The 17,879-nt window shown below is 38.1% G+C and overlaps 1 protein-coding gene across 1 annotated transcript; it reads right to left on the bottom strand.

The window, feature by feature from the left end:
• Positions 1 to 7,675: 7,675 nt before the first annotated feature.
• PARP11 (poly (ADP-ribose) polymerase family, member 11) lies at positions 7,676 to 16,688 on the bottom strand. Its single transcript, XM_010575407.1, has 7 exons — positions 16,551 to 16,688; positions 16,332 to 16,452; positions 14,997 to 15,072; positions 13,351 to 13,423; positions 13,133 to 13,263; positions 8,563 to 8,714; positions 7,676 to 8,108 (listed from the first exon to the last, which is right to left on the bottom strand). The coding sequence occupies exons 1-7, from the start codon at positions 16,686 to 16,688 to the stop codon at positions 7,795 to 7,797; spliced, it is 1,005 nt and encodes a 334-aa protein (XP_010573709.1). The 3' UTR covers positions 7,676 to 7,794.
• Between the last annotated feature and the right edge of the window lie 1,191 nt (positions 16,689 to 17,879).

The following is a 17,879-nucleotide window of genomic DNA, read 5'->3' as shown; positions in this document are numbered from 1 at the left end:
TACTGTTCAGTGAAGGATTTTGTGCATCAAAGGAAAACTTTTAGAAACTCACCATCTTATGAACATGCTTGATAGAAACCTCTTTTGTACAAAGAGACAGAGAAAGTTCATACTGTGAAATTGGAAATCAGTCATATTTACCACCATAGCAGCTAAATGCCAAGAAAAATGGAGATCCATTGCAATAGCTAGTGTATGCACAGAACAGAAGACAGTTCCTGTCCAGAAATCAATTGCTTCATAGACTAGAAAGATTCAGAGCAACAACACAGTTTCCTCTGATTCATTAGCATAAACCAGAACATTTTTGCTCCTTTTGTCACACTAGAGTGATCAGTTAAGTACAGTAAAATTGATATCACACACTTGTCATGGAAAGGATGCAAAGACAAGAGGTATGCAACGTCACCAGTGTGGAGATATTCCATGAAGCACGTTGGCCCCATGAGAAGGCAGTTATGCTTACAGCAAACAGCAATACTTTGCTATCTCCGTGCTCCTTACAACAGTGCTTAGAAGAGGTGCTGCAGCTACGTCTCTCATTTCTGACAGTTCTGTATCATTTTTGTACCACTTCTGTAAGTCTGCCCTCATCACAAAGTGCCAAAGAGATGAAAATTTGACTACAGGTCCCCTGACTCTCCATCGAATGCTCTGTCCCACTGGGAGTACATAAGGTTGCTGAATAGTCAGGAAGATCATCAACATGAAAATTGAGTTTAAAAATTGTAAAGGACAGAATCAAAGCAGTACTATTTTTATGTTGTCTCCCCTTCTTGCTTCCACTCCCCAGCCCCAGTATACATGCACACACATGCACTATTTCACTTATGTAACCATTTTTCTCCCATTTATCTTCTTTTCCCAGGTTTTCCATCTCTTGTCCTTGTCTTATCCCATTGCTTTGGGTCATATTTCTTATACTAAAAAAAAAGAAAAAATCAAAACCATTTAAAAAATTCAGTCTGGATCTGCTATTTAAGCCACTCTCATATACATCCAGTAATTAGTTAACAGAGCTTTGTCAGGGATACAGTATTCTCAGCAGTTGTGTTAACACAAAACCTATGATGGAAGTATTTGTGTCAGCTAGCCCTTTTATCAAAAAAAGTTTTTAAAAAGTAATCCCCCTGGTTAATACATAGATAATAGCACTATGTATCCAATATCCAATCATCCGTTGAAAGTCTAATTTGCACCAACTGTTCTGCGTTGGGATTACTTTCTTGGACAATCTTCACCGGCTCAAAAGTAGATACTGACTGGTACACGTACTAGCTACTTGGTCACCACAAGGTCTGTAACTTAAACACATCACTTAATACAATAAACTGCGTTAGCGTATCCACGGGCATCTGTAGGTGCTAGTCAAGCTCAGCTGCAAGCTGCACTCCATATGTGTTGTAAACATAAAAGATGAGATGAAATGGGAAGTGAGGCATAGAAAGGTGAATAAGTAGGTTGAAGGACAAACACATTTTGTAACTACTGCTCTAATTCCTGTGCCTTAAGCTTTTAGGCAATTAGGTGATCCTTCTCTTAAGGACTCCTTTAAATTAAAAAAACGTACTGTGACTACCACAGTAGTTGTACTCATAGGCAAGTACATACAGCTGTTGCCCTTCCAGTCTTTTCTGCCTGCTTCAGCCTGATCACCGACTGACAAAGTCTGAGGTGGCAGATTTTCATTACAGCTGACATTGTTTCATGCACAATGCACCATAAATTGGAGCTACTTCCAAAGACACAAGTCTATCATTCCTGTTACATTTTTTCCTGACGTTCTTCTCCCATTTTCCTTTGTGTCTTGTCAACGGTGGATAGCTATACTGGAGCCAATATATTATTTATGCAGTGGTGTTATAGACCAGAAAAGAAAACTGAATGGCACTGTAACTAAGCTGAACCATCTTTCCCACTCCAAATTAGTTTTTAACAAAGATTCAGATCTTTTGTCAGGTTCACTTTTTGACAACGTGAATCCAAATAGAGCATGGGAACAGAATGAGGGATGTGAGCAGGCCGAGGCCTTCAGTTGCCTTATATTGTTGACGAAACCAGGACACGAGTCATATACTCACCACCTGTTATTGGTTTACATATTACATTGCTTTATTAGTCAAAGGGAAGAAAACCGTATCAGTGGAGAACCTGAGTAAAGAGAAGAAACATTTAAGGTTGTTCCTTTTGATGTCAATATGATTTCATTCCCTTTAAGTAAAATTTGGCATTTATTGGCTAGTAGACTGAAACAGGAAATTACCTAACTGTTCTTGGTTTCAGGTAGGAAAAATGTCATTTTCACTATCTGCCTTCCTGATAAGCACACTTGCAGCACATGAACCAAGCAGCTTCCCCAAATACTGATACATTTATCCTTTCTTATTCTTCTTTCATCCTTCTCTAACTGCAAAATACATTTTCCTAAAAAGGAAACTACCGAACAAAAGAACCTCGAAGACATCCTAAGGCAATAGGCAGGCAAAATACAAATACAGAAATTAATAACATTTCTCGTTAACAAAGTCAACAGCTGAGAAGAGCATAGCTTAAGACTGATGTTTCTAGCAGTGGAGTCACAATGCCTTTTGCAAAAAACTCTAAAAGTAGTAGCTGTAAATTATCTTTAAATGTCTGCAAATAGGCATGCAAACAGCCAGGACCAGCTGGTTAGCAATCCTTAACGTGACAGCAGTATCAAACTCATAACAGCTCAAAGCACACAAGGAAAAGAAACTCATTTTTATGGGGAGACAGAACTGATCAATGTCTGAATAGGCAGGGTTTATTTTCTTTATCCTTTTCCCATATTGTACACCCTCTCTTTACTACACTGCAATTTTTTTCTTACTTAATTCTACTATACACCAAATACTCTCCTACTTCTCTACATTCAATGGGCCCTTTAAAATTAGAAGATCCACTCAAAAGAACTTGCAGGCTTCCAGTCTTTGTGTGCACCTTGGCTGTCTCTTGTCCAGGCACCAGGATGAAAACTCCATGCAAACGATCCTACTACGTGCATTCATTACCATAAGAATGAAATGTGACCTCTCGAACTAAATCCCCAAGTTGGGACAAACGTGGGACCAGAACTGTAGGACGTGTTATGTGGCACAAGTATCTGTATGGGTATGTGGAAGGAGAGTGTCACTCCCTTAAGGGTATCTGGTCAAGGACCTTTTCCAGTGCAACAGGGACAGTAGTAAGAAAAGGAGGAAGCCGTGAACAAGAACATAGGAGGACACAAACCCGACCGACATGATAAGGGAGGGAGTGACGAGAACCAAACCGGGTCAGTCACATCAACTGATAAGGGCATGTGAGAGCGTGAGAAAGTTTATTCCAGCGAGGTTACCTGACTGGGGACCTCTCCGTTGGGAAACTAATGGGGAAAGGGGGAAACCACGAAACATGCTGAGACACAGACCTGACAAAACAGACATGGAGACTATGGCAAGAAACAAACCTCACCAGGCACACTGACTGACGAGCGATCAAAAAACCACAGGTACCACTTCCAGGAAGACCAGCCTGGACTTTGCAACTGATAATACTCCATACCGGGGGACCCCGGCCCGGGAGGAGCGCGGGAATGGACAGAGCTGTAGAGACCCATGGGGCGGGGGACGCGCAGGGGAAGGGGCAGCAGGGGGACCAAGGGGGGGGACAGAAAGGGGCGTAAGAGGGGCGGCCGGCTGGAACACGGGGCCGGTCAGCACGCTTGTCCGGCCGAGCCCCGTGCCTGATGGACGCAGTCCGTCCTAGCGTCTTGTACCTTCCTATTAAACCTCTTCTGCAGCGTCTCTCTGCGGATGCTCGCTCTCTGTCCCCTGTGAGCGTGTGCTGCGAGGACCGGGTGCCCGCTCCTGGTGAGACCTGTGTGGGCACGAGGGGAATTCGGTGCCAGCTGCTGGGGGCAGACCGGGGGGTGGGCACCCCCAGCCTGTGGTGCCAGCACCTGGAGCGAGCGGGGTCTCCGTGTCAGCTCCTGGAGCCAGTGGGGGTCTCGAACCTCCAGCCACTGGGGTGGGAACGGCGCCCGTTCCCCAAACCAGCTGCCCGGGTCACTGCCCGCGTGCCTGGTGCCGGCTGCGGGGGTAGACTCTGTGTCTTCCCCAATTCTGGCGGGCCTGGGGTGCGCACGCCTGTTCACCAGCAAACTTTAAGTGGGACTAGCCGGTGACTCGGGGGGCCTAGGGTCCGGGCCAGGGTCCCCAGCCCATTTGCTATGCAATATATGTTTTTAGAAAAAAGCCCACAACAAACAAACAACAAAACACTCAACCTCTAGTACAGCTTGCTGACATAGGCTTTTCTACTCTGTAAATGGCAGAAATCAAGCCAGTGAATTCATCAGCAATGTGAGCAGATTCTGTTCCATTAAACAAAACCAAAACCATTAAACAAAATCCAGCCAAGCAACCACATTGTTACTTTGGCTGCTCAGAGATTATGCCTCTAAACTCCCTCACTAACTGCAGGGTTGTGTCAGCAGAGAAAAGCAAAAGAAGCACGAGAGAAGCAAACACATTACAAAGTATTCCAGCTGTCAATCCGCACAATTTTTTGGTGACTTGTAAAGAGTAGATGGCTATACTGGAGCAGACCTATACTGTTCTGGCAGTCTGCTGTTTTGGACAGTGCCTGATAATAATCATAGTTACAGCATGGATGGACATACAGGTCAAAGGAATTTCAAGGCTGACATGCTCATCAGATGTACAGTCTGTATAGGCCACTGAGAAGCACATCAATTACTGATGAGTCTTCTTCCTGAAAGTAATCTCCACCTATGCAGACTGCACAAACTCACTGTAGCCTTCCTGCTATGAGCTTGTGTGCTGATAACAGTTTAAAAAGGATCAGTTGTCCTCAAACCACCAGCTGAACTGGCATCCAATGTACTCCTGGAATTTAAGTCACTAACTCCAGCTGGTACATTATGTATCTCGCATCTAGCCTGGATGTGAGGGTACTGGGACATCTATTAAAAAATAAAGCTGTATCCTTTTGTTTCTGCAGATTTTAACTTAAAAGTTTGTACAAACTGCCCTTGTAAATGAACTGGAATGAAGACAGACACTCTCCCAAACTGCTTTGGATGAAGTGTGATCTGTTCAGCAATAATTGAGTACACACGCATTCTAAAAAGCAAAGCTGGCACAGGAGGCCAGTATGATATAGAAGTAAGATCAGCTCATACTGAAGTGTTGTGCCCATGTGAAAACATTCTGCCACAAGAATAATTTAGTAAGAAAGCTTTACCTCAGGTCAAGACACGTGAAAATGATATGCTCTTGCACAGGTCTAAAAAGAAAATGGAGCATGAAGTCTCACTACATGAAATAGTAACAGAAAACTGCAGGTATTTTTCCCCAGAATCAGACCAAACCCTTTTGCATTTCTTTAACGCTCCATAGTCCAAGAAATTATTTTCCTCCCTTCCTCTCTCACTGTTCCTTTTATTAAGTCCAACTATTTCTTGTATTGGCTACTTTTAGAGTTCTGGACTTTGCTTGCAATAACAACCTCTCTCCCCACCTGCCAGCAAAAGGATGGCTGTTTTACAGATACCTTCAGTATCAAGATTCATCAACACAAAAATGGACACCAGAAAGCAGAACAGTACATTAAAAGAAGAGCTGAAACTACAGTTGTGCAGTGATTTGGTAAGATTAAGATTGTGCCATTCAATTTGAGTTAAGTAGTAAACAAGACACCACCACACAAACAATTAGAAAAGTAACGAAGATCAGTATAGATGATGGCATTTTGTGTCCATGAGACACTAAAAAAGAAACTTGACTAGTTTTCTTAACTAAAAAGGTCAGTTCAGACCTCAGAAGAAATAAGAGGCCAAATCAAAGGAACAACAGCACATGTATTTGTTAGTTTCATAAAATGTATGTTCTGTAGAATACAGTATAAGAATAAAAAGGACTCAGTAATACACAAATTCCCTGCTGATGATTTGCTATTAAATATTCTGTACAATGTGGGGAACAATGTGCCTGTTGCACAGCTAGCATAGTAGTGAATCAAACACAAATCACGCCTACAACAGTAGAACCCAGAGTTCCTAACTGGGATCACAGAGCATACTTCCTGTTGCTCTAAAATAAAGGAAAATGCATCTTAGCCCTAAATGGTTCAGGAACAGAAGCAAAAGGAAAAGCTGCCATGAAATTATAAATACAAACAGACACCCAACTTGTGCAAGATCCACTGACAGGCAAAGATAACAGCACTAAGGAGGAGATGTTTGCATCCTCAGTTACGATGCCAGATATGTACTGATACTCTGTTTCCAGTTCCATAGGTTTAATGATTTTGAGCAAACTTGGTCATGCCCTTTAAATACAACAGATTTTAAACATAGCCTTTGACCCAAAAAGTCCATTAGCAATTCCATGACAGACCAATACAGATCATTCTATATCTGCCATAATTATATACTGTTTCTCTAGGGAATTGTTACTGGTCATAGCCAACAAAGAAGACTGGAAAGGCTTCCACTTAGACCTTGTCTCTTAGTGCTCCTTAGGTCCTTTAACAAAGAAAAACACTTGGGACACAATTTCATAGCAAATTGTTTAACATTTCAGTGCATTTCACTGTAACAGCCCCTTCTTCAGGCTCTTCATGTTTTTAGGTACTTGAGTTCGTTCTTTACCCAAATACTGTCTCTTGCTCTTTCTACATGTGAAAAATACTCTTTAACTTTACAACTATACCAGTTATGAAGACCTGACCTACACAAGTGTTATTGAAAGCTTTCTATTAAGGTGTTTAAAAATTAAAGGATGGCATATTTTGAAATTTTCATTGTTAGTTTAACTGGATTATTTCCAGTACAGCTAATCTAAACATCGTCTTTTGTAACAGCAAGTACACGAGCAATGAGTGCTTCTTAAACCCTGACCAGGCAAGAATCAGCAACACAGCTGCATGAATGTAAGTGCATCCACACGCATACTGTAACAAGAGAACTCAGAAGAACTGCTGACATCCCAACACTGCGCTCAACAGTTAGCTACCAAACAATTAACAACCACAAGAGCTTATGGGCATCATTTCCATCAAAACTGAAGTTCAGATCCTAGTGCAAGGGTTTTATAATCTTGCAAGTATATGATTAAAGCTTTGCAAGTATATAATTGAAGCTTACAGTAAAATGTACCTGAAGTTAAACCTAATGGCTTCGGTGAACTTCATAGCTCCTTCATCACTCTTCTCCAGACAGATATTTTTTTTTTGGTAGGTTTAGAATCCAAACTAAGAGACCTTCAAACACAAGCAACATGTACTACAGAACACAGACATACATACATATGTAGCTAAGTCCCCTGGGGTTTTTTGTTGCTGTTGTTTTCGCTATTTTTATGTTCTACAGACAATCTTTATAAAAGATTAGTTTCATCATATACATACTATATTACAGCCATATTTCTACCACATGAATAAATACTTGTAATATATTAAAAAAAATCAGAACATAAATCTTGCTTTTGAAAACTTACCAATGCCCAATGTATTTAAGGCTTACTAAGCAATTTCAAATTTGTAATAGTCTCTACATTTGAAAAATGCATTAGTAAAGTTTACAGATTTTTAAAAACAGTTTGACCATCTCTCTTAAATGTTTAATAGCTTCCCTCCTCCATAAACATATGCTAGCTCTTCTTTCACCTCTCTCCTTTCACACTTCATGTTTTTATATTGTTGTCTTTACAAAAGGAACAAAAGTATAAAAAAAGACACAAACAATACTCAGTTCAGCTCTTTTCAAACTTAACAAAATTCTATTAAGTATTCAGGGTAGATTTGGTTGGCATCAAAGATAACAAAGATCTTTGGGTTCCAGGTGTTATCCACACAGCTGTCATACAAGTTCACAAAACTTCCATCTTTTGAAGGAGGCCTCATGTATTTTGAATCACCATTGATATAGTCACCAGTTAATACACGAGCAAGAAACATGACTTTATCTGGTCTATGCAGATGAGGCTGCAGATTCACACCATGAATTTGAAAAGTATCTCCATGCTTCATGTCCTCTTTGCAGAAACGACTGGAATATGATGCATCTCTTGCGAAATATGTCCCTTTCAAATAAAAAAAATCTGGTAACATTCTTATCACAACAACTTAACTACTAGAACATGTATATAGGTATCAGGATGATGAAAGATGTCTGTTCTTTTATGTTCATTAGCAATCCAAATCTTTTTTTTTTTTTCCTAAATCGTTAAGATTATAGCAACATGACCAAATATTTTAGTAGGGACGTTTTAGTCGGGAGATTGTCTTGTGATCAACACTGCTTTGTTGGGCATCCCTTCCCCATGCTCCCTGGTCCTACCAGCCAGTTTTGACAATTACATTTCTTACTGCATCCTAACTTTAAGTCTTAACTACACTTGATGTCAAAGCAGAGCTATATTAAACAGCTCTTGGATAAACACAGGGAGTACATCATGAAGAACATACTACAGGGAACACTTAACAATGTTGAACTGTTAAGATTACCAAACTGTTGCATGTGACAAAAATATTTACCTTTTCCATATACAGCAGCATGCATCCCATTTATTCTCCAGTCAAAGTTATGAATGCATATTGCTTCTACAAATTCATTACTGGTGCCGTGAAATAACATCTGCTCATTAATAGTTGGGACACCTCTTTTCTTCTTTAGCTGAGCTTTTTTCCTGCAGAGAACACACAACAGAGCATTACAAACATCTGTACAATCAAATTAAGTTGCTACTCTGAAAACACTGCAGAGGGGAAAGAGCTAAAACACTCCATAAATTCCACTTTCACAAGTGTCTAGATGATCCTAGTTTTTAAGCAGATCAGAATTCTTAAGGTATGTGTTTAGAAATCACATACTTCTGGATGCTGTGGACTATTTTCAGAAGTAATCCAAAATTAAGAAAAAAGGTCTTTTATACCAATTTTATCAACATTGTTCATAGTTTCAGTGTGGTCATTTTCTGCAGATACGTTTTTAAAAGAAAGGCATTTTTCTCCCATTTTGTTCCTTCCGCCTCCTTACATAGCATGGTGTCCTAGTTTCAGCTGGGATAGAGTTAATTTTCTTTCTAGTAGCTGATATAGTGCTACGTCTTGGATTCAGTATGAGAAGAATGTCGATAATACACTGAAGTTCTCAGTTGTTGCTAAGTACTGTTTATACCAAGTCAAGGATTTTTCAGTTTCTGATGCCCAGCCAGCAAGAAGGCTGGAGGGGCACAAGAAGTTGGGAGGGGACACAGCCAGGGCAGCTGACCCAAACTGGCCAAGGGGGTATTCCATACCATGGGACGTCATGTCTAGTATATAAACTGGGGGAAGTTGGCCCGGGGGGGCAGATCGCTGCTCGGGAACTAACTGGGCATCGGTCAGTGAGTGGTGAGCAATTGCATTTGCATATCACTTGTTTTGTATATTCCAATCCCTTTATTATTATTATTATTATTGTCATTTTATTACTGTTGTTATTATCATTATTAGTTCCTTCCTTTCTGTTCTATTAAACTGTTCTTATCTCAACCCACAAGTTTTACCTTTTTCCTTCTGGTTCTCTCCCCCATCCTACTGGGTGGTTGGGGACTGAGTGAGTGGCTGCATAGTGCTTAGTTGCTGGCTGGGGTTAAACCATGACACATGGTGGGAGGGAGAACAAAGTTAGTGGATTATAAAGTATAATTACCCAGGTAAACCAGCAAAAATACTAAAAATAAAGTTACCTAATTTTTTAGGTAAAATTACTTTAACATGATAATTTCACAATGGTTTTCCGAATTTATGGTTCACATACTGCCTAAAAGAGATAAGTTGTGCATTGACAGGGTTACATTGGTCTAGAATTTGGGGAAAAAAAAAAAAAAATGACCTTATACTACAGGTGAACATATATTACATTCTCATGGGTAGAAGGCCATAGCACACCTTCAATTAAAGAAGAGATACATTTTCCATCAATCTTTGTTAAGTGACTTTCTGTCAGCTGGGGTTTCCTAAGATTTATGAAGAAGCTGACTCTGGAGCTGTGTCTGAATCACTGAGCTGTTCCTAGTTATGATCCCTTGACTGTCCAGACAAAAACAAGTCAGAGTGCATCATAGCTTTGTTCTTGTCTATGTACCTGAATTTTCTTCCTACAAAAGCCACAGTGCATGGGGCACTGTGCTACATACTTAGGTTTCTCAAATTAAGCAATCTGCTTATAACTGGAGGGCACACTTGAATTGGGGAAGCGTTCTCAGGGCCTACAGTTGAGATGTCGTCCAAGGAAGTCCTATCAACCAGGTCCAGGGAAAGAGACAGGCAGCAAGGATCCTTTATCATATTAATGGCATTACATTGCAATTATGCATTATTTATAAGTAAGTACATTTCACAGAAGTTAAAATCTTGCAGTACGTAGCTTGAAGGATATGTTTATTCTGTTTTATTATTCAGCTTTTTTCTTCCTCCTCCAGTTAGTACAAACTAAAATACCTATGTCTTGGCAACTTAATTTTTTTTGGTCTTTTTTTTCCCCTACAACTGCCTTCCAAATCAGAAGAATGTCAGTAGAATCTCAAGGGCATCTGGAAGGTTTCACTAATAATCTCATTTGTGACATTCTGTGTCAGAGAGACAGAGGTTCCAGGCACTCAAGTTCCACTCTATTAGCGATTCAACAAAACCCAGGAGCCAAGATTCCCTGCCTCTTGAGAAAACTACCTGCGTGAGGCAACACCTCTGAGCTAAGGGTTAGTAATGCTGCACATTTGAAATTTTTCTGTCAGCAGCCCTCTATTGTTGGCTGCTGATCTCTGACAATGTATAAAGGTAGCCTAGAGTAACTTCTCCTGAAACAGGGGAACAGAACAAATTTATAGAAAAGGTGAATAATCAATTGTCCAAAAATGTTCTGTAACAGTCCTTCACTATCTCTGATCAGTTCATTTCATAAAAACAATTTAAAATAGTCATTAGTATAGGAACTATTATAACAGGCAAACATGTTTTGACCACTACAATGACACATATAATCATTCAAGCAGTGCTCAAATTTAATCACTGACCTTATCGAACAAACAAAACACTTTCTCAAAACCACAAAAGTTTAAGTAGCAATTGTTCCTCTTAAGTAGTGGACTATACTGAGCACACTAGGAAGGTGGTTCTGCAGAATCCAGAAATGCCACAGCGGGATTTTTTGTTGATTTGGAACAGAAATCAAGGAGTCCAACTATTCTAAAAACCATCACCGTAGCACTTTCCACCAGCAGTAACAAGCTAATCCAGTAAAACAAAATGAAGCTGATCCACCGCTCAGAAGGCTCTCATACAGCCAGTTTGCTCAATAAAGGAGAAACCTAAAGCAAAACTAAACACCCGGAGACATGCTCTTTGTACATATGCAAGCACACAAACTGTTTCTAAAGATGGTCAGCAATCGCACTGATAAAACACACTTTTCTACTTGCCGTACTTCTCTACAACATCAGACTGAGATGCATGAACCAAAATATGCCAGACTAAAATACACCTGTTACTTTCACTTTCCCACATGGGACACCAAAAGAACTTTTAGTGAATTTGAAATGCTGGAATACCTTCTTCTTTGCAATATACTACTGGGCAATAATTTCTTCACCAGTGTAATCCCATCTATTCCAAGGCTGTATTTTACCCTCAGCAGAAAAGCAGCTAAGCCTCAATTGCATACACTTATTCCAGCAATTTCCATCATAAATTGCATTTTTTTGATACAGGAAAGAAGTTTTAAAACTGAAATTACTTTTCTCCATATACTTTTATACTGTACAGGTACTAAAAAGTACCTTGGTTTGTAGTTATATGGCAATACTGTAATACTCCGGACGTATGAAATTCTAATTCCCATTCTTAGTTTTGTACCTTGAGAATATTCTAGCACAGCATCCATAGATTCAGAGTTCTTAAACCATGAATTCTACTCACTGACCAGTCAGGAAAACTAGTACACTCTCCAAATGACATCAGTTCCTAAGCTAAGCAAAAAAGGTCTTCCCCTGCCCCCCTCTGCCATCTACACCAGAGACTCAAAGGATATTTACTTTGAAGTCTGCTTGCTACTCCTATTCTCAAAAACTAAGACTGGTATTAAGATGGTATAAATACACCTCTACGGAAACTTATTTGTAGAAAGGTAGATGTTGAAACACAAGGCCAAGCAAATAAGCCTTAATACTTAAACAGGTAAACATAACCAAATAAATTTGCAATTAAGAGAAGGCTAACTCTCTTAACCAAGAACTTAAATTCATTTCCTTATGTATATTCATGATACGGCTTTAAATTAACAATAAATTACATATCTTTCAAAAAATCATATAAGTTATACAAATTGTTAATATACATCTGCTTAGTTATTTCCTCACTATATAACTTAGTTCAGTTGGTTTTAATAGTGTAGTACCTCTTCAAAACTGATTCTGATATGTACTCCTTCTTAGAGGCTACACAAACAACATTTGTCAAATACAACTGCTTAAGACTGATACTACGAAATAAATGGAAACAGAACTTAGCACTTCCTACTTCTTCCAGGCCAGCACAATATGAGGAGGGAAAATAAGAGAACTTACAAAAAGCTTTTGTAGCACATTACACTTAAAGAAATTACCTGAATATGTGCTAATTGGACACTTAATTCTGTCTTAGGTTTCATAAAGTTGAGAAGTTAAACAAGCCACAAATATTAATTTGCTTTGTTCTCTAAAAATTAAAATAATACAAGCCTGTCAAGGAATTGTTTTACAAAAAGCTTATTTTTGTTCTCCTTACTTCACTGTAAGTATCATGGGCATCTACCACATGGACATCCTGAACATCTTTAATGCATCAGTCTTATCAATGCTACATCTAATGCATATCTACAAGTATTACATTTCTGCACCTGTAGAAGCTACAGAGTTTTGAAAATGGAAATTTGAATGCAGAGGAATGACAAATAAAGTTTTAAAAAGATAAAGAGTAACACATATTTTCATTAATAATAAAAGCAATTAAACATATTTCTGCTGCATGCCTTCAAGATTTGCTCCGTTAACAATCCTAAGACTGTTGGTTTTAGAAATAATCTCACCTGCAAAAAAACTCCCACAAGTCTAGATTTTGTATTCTCTTAATTCTTTTAATTCGGTGGCTATCCATTGTTTTTCCAAAGAGACTAGAAACTTCATTATATTCATTTGTTTTCTTTTGCAATGGAATAAGCTGGAAAAAAAGAGGTTAGTACGATTTCAATTCGATGCATTATTTCATTATCACATGTTTTTGACCAACTTGCATACCAACTCTTACCTGGTATGGTTCCTCACTATTTACATTCTCCCAGTGTGAAGGCATAGGGATAGCCTCATTTTCACAGATGAAACTTGAAACAGAAAAAAGGTAAAAACACATCACATCAAAGACATGAGGCATTTTCTTCCTGTCAAACTCCTGCTCCAAACAACACGGTATGCAAAAAACCCCAACTTATACAAAACTACTTAGAGTTTTAATTCAAACAAAGGCTGCTGTCAGCAGGTAAGGTCAAAAGCAAGAGGTCTTATTTTGTATTCGAATTCTGGCTTAGCTTACTATAAATAAACCATGGTAATGAACAGTTTTAATACACCATCTACGCAACAAAAGATAGGGAGATAAATCAGAAGAGATGGTCAGAAAGGTCCACAACATCAAGAAAGCAACACCAATTTAGAAATGTGAGAGTGTAGATACAGCCCGAACATTCCAAACTATCAGGAATTACAACTAGCCTAAGCCTCTGGAAACTGAGCCCTCATCTGAAGTATTTAAAAGCATCATGTTAAAAATACACACTTGAAAATTATAGTTGAATTTGTTTTTAAAAAAACAAAACCAAACCCTCAAAAAAAAAAAAGTGTTTTAAGCATATACACCACATACATAGCAGCTTTTAAGCCTTAAAACCAGGACTAAAAGAAGCAATCTCCTGAAAGTAAAGAATGGTGTCATCACATGGCAGAAGAGTGCTGAAGGCAATTATTCAAGAAACAAAAAAACCGAAGTGAATTGCCAAATTATTGCACACACTCTTCAGCAAATATCTACTAAAAAAGAGTTGACGCTTCAAAAAAAACCAACCAGGCCCTCCTGAATGTCCACATAAAGAAGATGGCTACTACATTTCTTATTAAAAATGTCAGATTTCTTTTTGAAAGTATAACCAGGCTACAATTTAGAACTAAAATTATTTCTAAGAAACTATTTGGGGAAAAACCCCACATATCCCATATAGTCAATTATACCTGTGGTAGTATCACTGCATAGATCAGTTTATTGTTTAGTGAGTATCAGATTTACATCAGTACAGCTTTACATCTAATGACTGATCAAATGGTAAGAAACTTACAATCTAAAGCAATTAGACTCATAAAACAATCTGGTTGCTATGATGCAATTTCTTGTAATTTCAAATCATTTTGGAGTAAATGATTAAAACATACAGGCAAGAAAATATAACTCAAATACTCTTTGCTGTTATAATAATACTTCTAAATAATTTATGAAGTCATTATTAAAATGGAACAAACTACTCCATTTTTTGCTGCTGCTTCTCTACAGAAATTCTGATTCAACGGGTATTTACAGCAAGGGACTCCAATTGCTAAAGTCAGGCACAGCTTTAAGAACCTTGCCAAAGGATATCAGTATTCAGTATGCCTTGCCTCTCCCACTACGCATTCCTTACTTTCTCAGAAAAAAGATAAAAAACAAACTAAAAATTCATTTGTCACTCTTCTCTGAAACGTCTTCCTTCTTCACTTGACTAGCTCTCCCACCTTGGTTCACCTCTCAAATTGTTTGATGCAAAAAGTAAATAAATATAAACAGTAAATACAAAACATATTTTTGTTTCATTTTACTTAGAAGAATCAGGAATAAAATAAAAATAAGGAGTCTTCCTTTTATTTCCTTACCTGAAAGCACTGATAGAAAAGGGAGCTCTCTTTATTGGACGTTGCTTAAGGGTAGTTAGGTTGGTTTGTTTCATCACTGTGCATAAAACAAGAGTTAGGATGAAAATTTCTGGAATTCATCTATAGCATACGAAACATTTAAGTGTCATTTTTTAAAATAACATTACTACACCCAAAGTTGCTTGACAGGAATTCCTATTTCAACAATTAACAAATCAGCATTTTCAATAAATGTTTCTAAATACTGGCCTCAGAATCATTGTCATTTATATGAGTTGACAAAATGAGCTAATATTACACAAACAAAATGTTTATTGTTAAAATACCCATCTAACATTCAGCCCCACTAAATCACTGGCAAAACTTCCACTGACTTTAATACAACTAGTATGACAAAGCACATTACTACTGTCCTTAAGGCATCATGACCTACAAACAGTAACATAAAAATCGTTCTTCAGCATTTGCATTTAGTGGTTTTATTCCAGATGCAAAACAAAGGGTTTTTCAAATAGACATTTCAACACAAGCAAACATAAAACTCCTTGTATTGTTTCATACTACTTTACTCCCAGTACATTGCTGTTTTACCCAGTCCCCAATTTCTGTATTTGAAATACTATTATTTTCTTTCATTTGGAAAAGGCTTCTATTTAAGCATATAACTGTTTTGTAATTTAATCAGAAAATAAACAAAGTATGGATAGAAAAGCTTAAAAAAAAAAAGGAAGTCATGAGAACACACCTTTGAACAAAGGACAGATTAATTTATAATTAGCTACATACATGAGAATCCTGTAATATTCTGCAATTTAGAAGCATGGCATAAGTGAGATCTTTACAGTCTACTAGAAAAATCCTTTTGCCTCTCTCCTTGTTATTCTGAGAACAGAATTGGCTTCAACTACCTGCTGAATTATTAGATCACTTTGATGCCAGTATTTTGCAGAAAACTTCTTTCATATCAATGTTTCTTATACAGACTCTGAATGGAAGAGGTTTTTCAAGCTTACATGAGTTACATGTTAAAGAAAAAAGGTTCAAACTTCACAGTCCCATAAATGTATGCTACTTACCACCTACAGCTGAGGTAAGTGACAGTTATGTGATGGAGTGCTACTAAACAAGACATGCTACTTTTATTAATAAACTACACTAGAAAACGTAAGAGGGCAGCTGCTTCTAAGAACTCCTGTGTACTTTCCAGTGAAGATGACGTTTCCAATCACAAGTTTTTGCACTAGATACGAGGACAATAATTTGCTGAATGAACAAATGAACCAGTGTATCTGGCACCTTCTATTATTTAAATTTACTCTATGAAACGATACATACCTGCAAAGTCTAGTGTGTAGTTAAATTTTGCAGTAGTAAAAGAAACAGAACCATGTGGGTTTGTTCGGAAGCTCCTTTCAATATCTTCACTGCTAACAGAGCAATGACTGTTTGAATCGGTCTTCAAAATAAATGGAAAAACACATTTAGACAAATTCAGCAATAGGTAGTTTGATGTATGGAATCCATCATAGCTAATATAACCTCATAGGTATTTACCTGAAACATATGCCATTTACCACACTCAGCCAAATAAAACCAGCCCCACTGGGTATCAGAGGTATCCATCTCTTCAACTGAACTTTCCATCTTTGGAAAAAAATCTTCTGATGTTCTTTGAAGCATTTCCTGAAACATTCACACACATACACAAAAAAAGTTTTGATACTATTTGCAAAAATGTATTATTTGAGAAATTAATAAAAAAGCAAAATAAAGTGAATTTTCAATACTTAAAAAAAAACCTTGGCAGGCAAAGGGCTGATTTGTTTTCTCTTTTTCAGAGAAAATTCTCAATTTGCTACTTATTCAGTATTATCCTTTAAGTTAGTTAAACATTTTCAAAACTCTCTCAAATGTCTGCAAGTGTGCCAGTAAAGGCAAGAGCTATAGGTTTTATCAGATCAGAGAGGTGCTAAATTTCATACTGGTGGTCACATGAGCAAGGCCATTCATATATACAACAGGCTCTGAGTTACATACCGCTCAGGAATGAAGTGTTGGGGTTACACCTGATAGCTTGATGAAAACATCTACTAGGTACTCACCAGCAGTGAACAAACCAGACTGGATATCAGAAGTTATCAGAAAAAAAACTTAAAAACTAAGACAAAGAATATAATTATTTAACTGTGCAAGTCCACGTTATTCCTCAACACTACATGAAGGTTTGTTTCCCCCCTAATGCACCCGCTTAAAAATGATACAGTAAAATTACTGGTATTCTGTACTTGTAATTAGAGAGAAGGTTTGCACCAAAGCCAGAGTGGCTTCTACATCAGCAATGACTACCATAGTTGGGATTCTGCAGGATGGAAGAAAAAAGATTGAGGAAATGATATAGCAGAGGTCTACAAAATCATGACAAAACCGAAAAGGGAATAACAAATCACATTTTCTTCCAAGTAAGGAGGAGACACCTATCAAAGGCTGCACGTGTCAAATTCAAAACAAGTGAAAGAGAAAAATCTTCATAAAACAGATGGCAATCTATGGAATTCCTTTTCCTGGTATGCTGTGGATGCTGCAAATTTCTGGAAGTTTGAAAAGCAACTAGACAAGTTCAAGCCTACCAAGAGCTATGCCAGAATACCTTTGGAAGCACAGTCCCTGCCAGATTACAGCTCCTTCTTCATACATCAGTAAAATCCTGAAAACTCTGAAACTACTTGACTCTACTTGCACACATCTCCTAACGTGTCAACTCTGTCTGCCACCCCCCTCCTCAAGCAAAAATTCTAAGTAGGTTGGGGGGAATCTTTCAGAGAAAGAAGCTTGCCCTACTCCCACAAAAGGTCAGCAATTCATCCACTCTAACTGCTTAACCAA

This window comes from Haliaeetus leucocephalus, unplaced genomic scaffold (assembly GCF_000737465.1).
Source record: "Haliaeetus leucocephalus isolate CR32 unplaced genomic scaffold, Haliaeetus_leucocephalus-4.0 Scaffold473, whole genome shotgun sequence".
Taxonomy (NCBI): Eukaryota; Metazoa; Chordata; class Aves; order Accipitriformes; family Accipitridae; genus Haliaeetus; species Haliaeetus leucocephalus.
This window is presented reverse-complemented; position numbering and strand designations above follow the sequence as displayed.

Bases quoted from the DNA above. Each gene is read 5' to 3' on its own strand.
- PARP11 (XM_010575407.1), bottom strand. From the start codon at position 16,688: ATGTTTCAGGAAATGCTTCAAAGAACATCAGAAGATTTTTTTCCAAAG. The intron at 16,453-16,550 runs GTAAATACCTAT...TTTATTTTGAAG, and splicing joins GTAAATGGCATATGTTTCAG to ACCGATTCAAACAGTCATTG. The intron at 13,264-13,350 runs GTAAGAGTTGGT...CTTTTTTTCCAG, and splicing joins ATAGTGAGGAACCATACCAG to CTTATTCCATTGCAAAAGAA.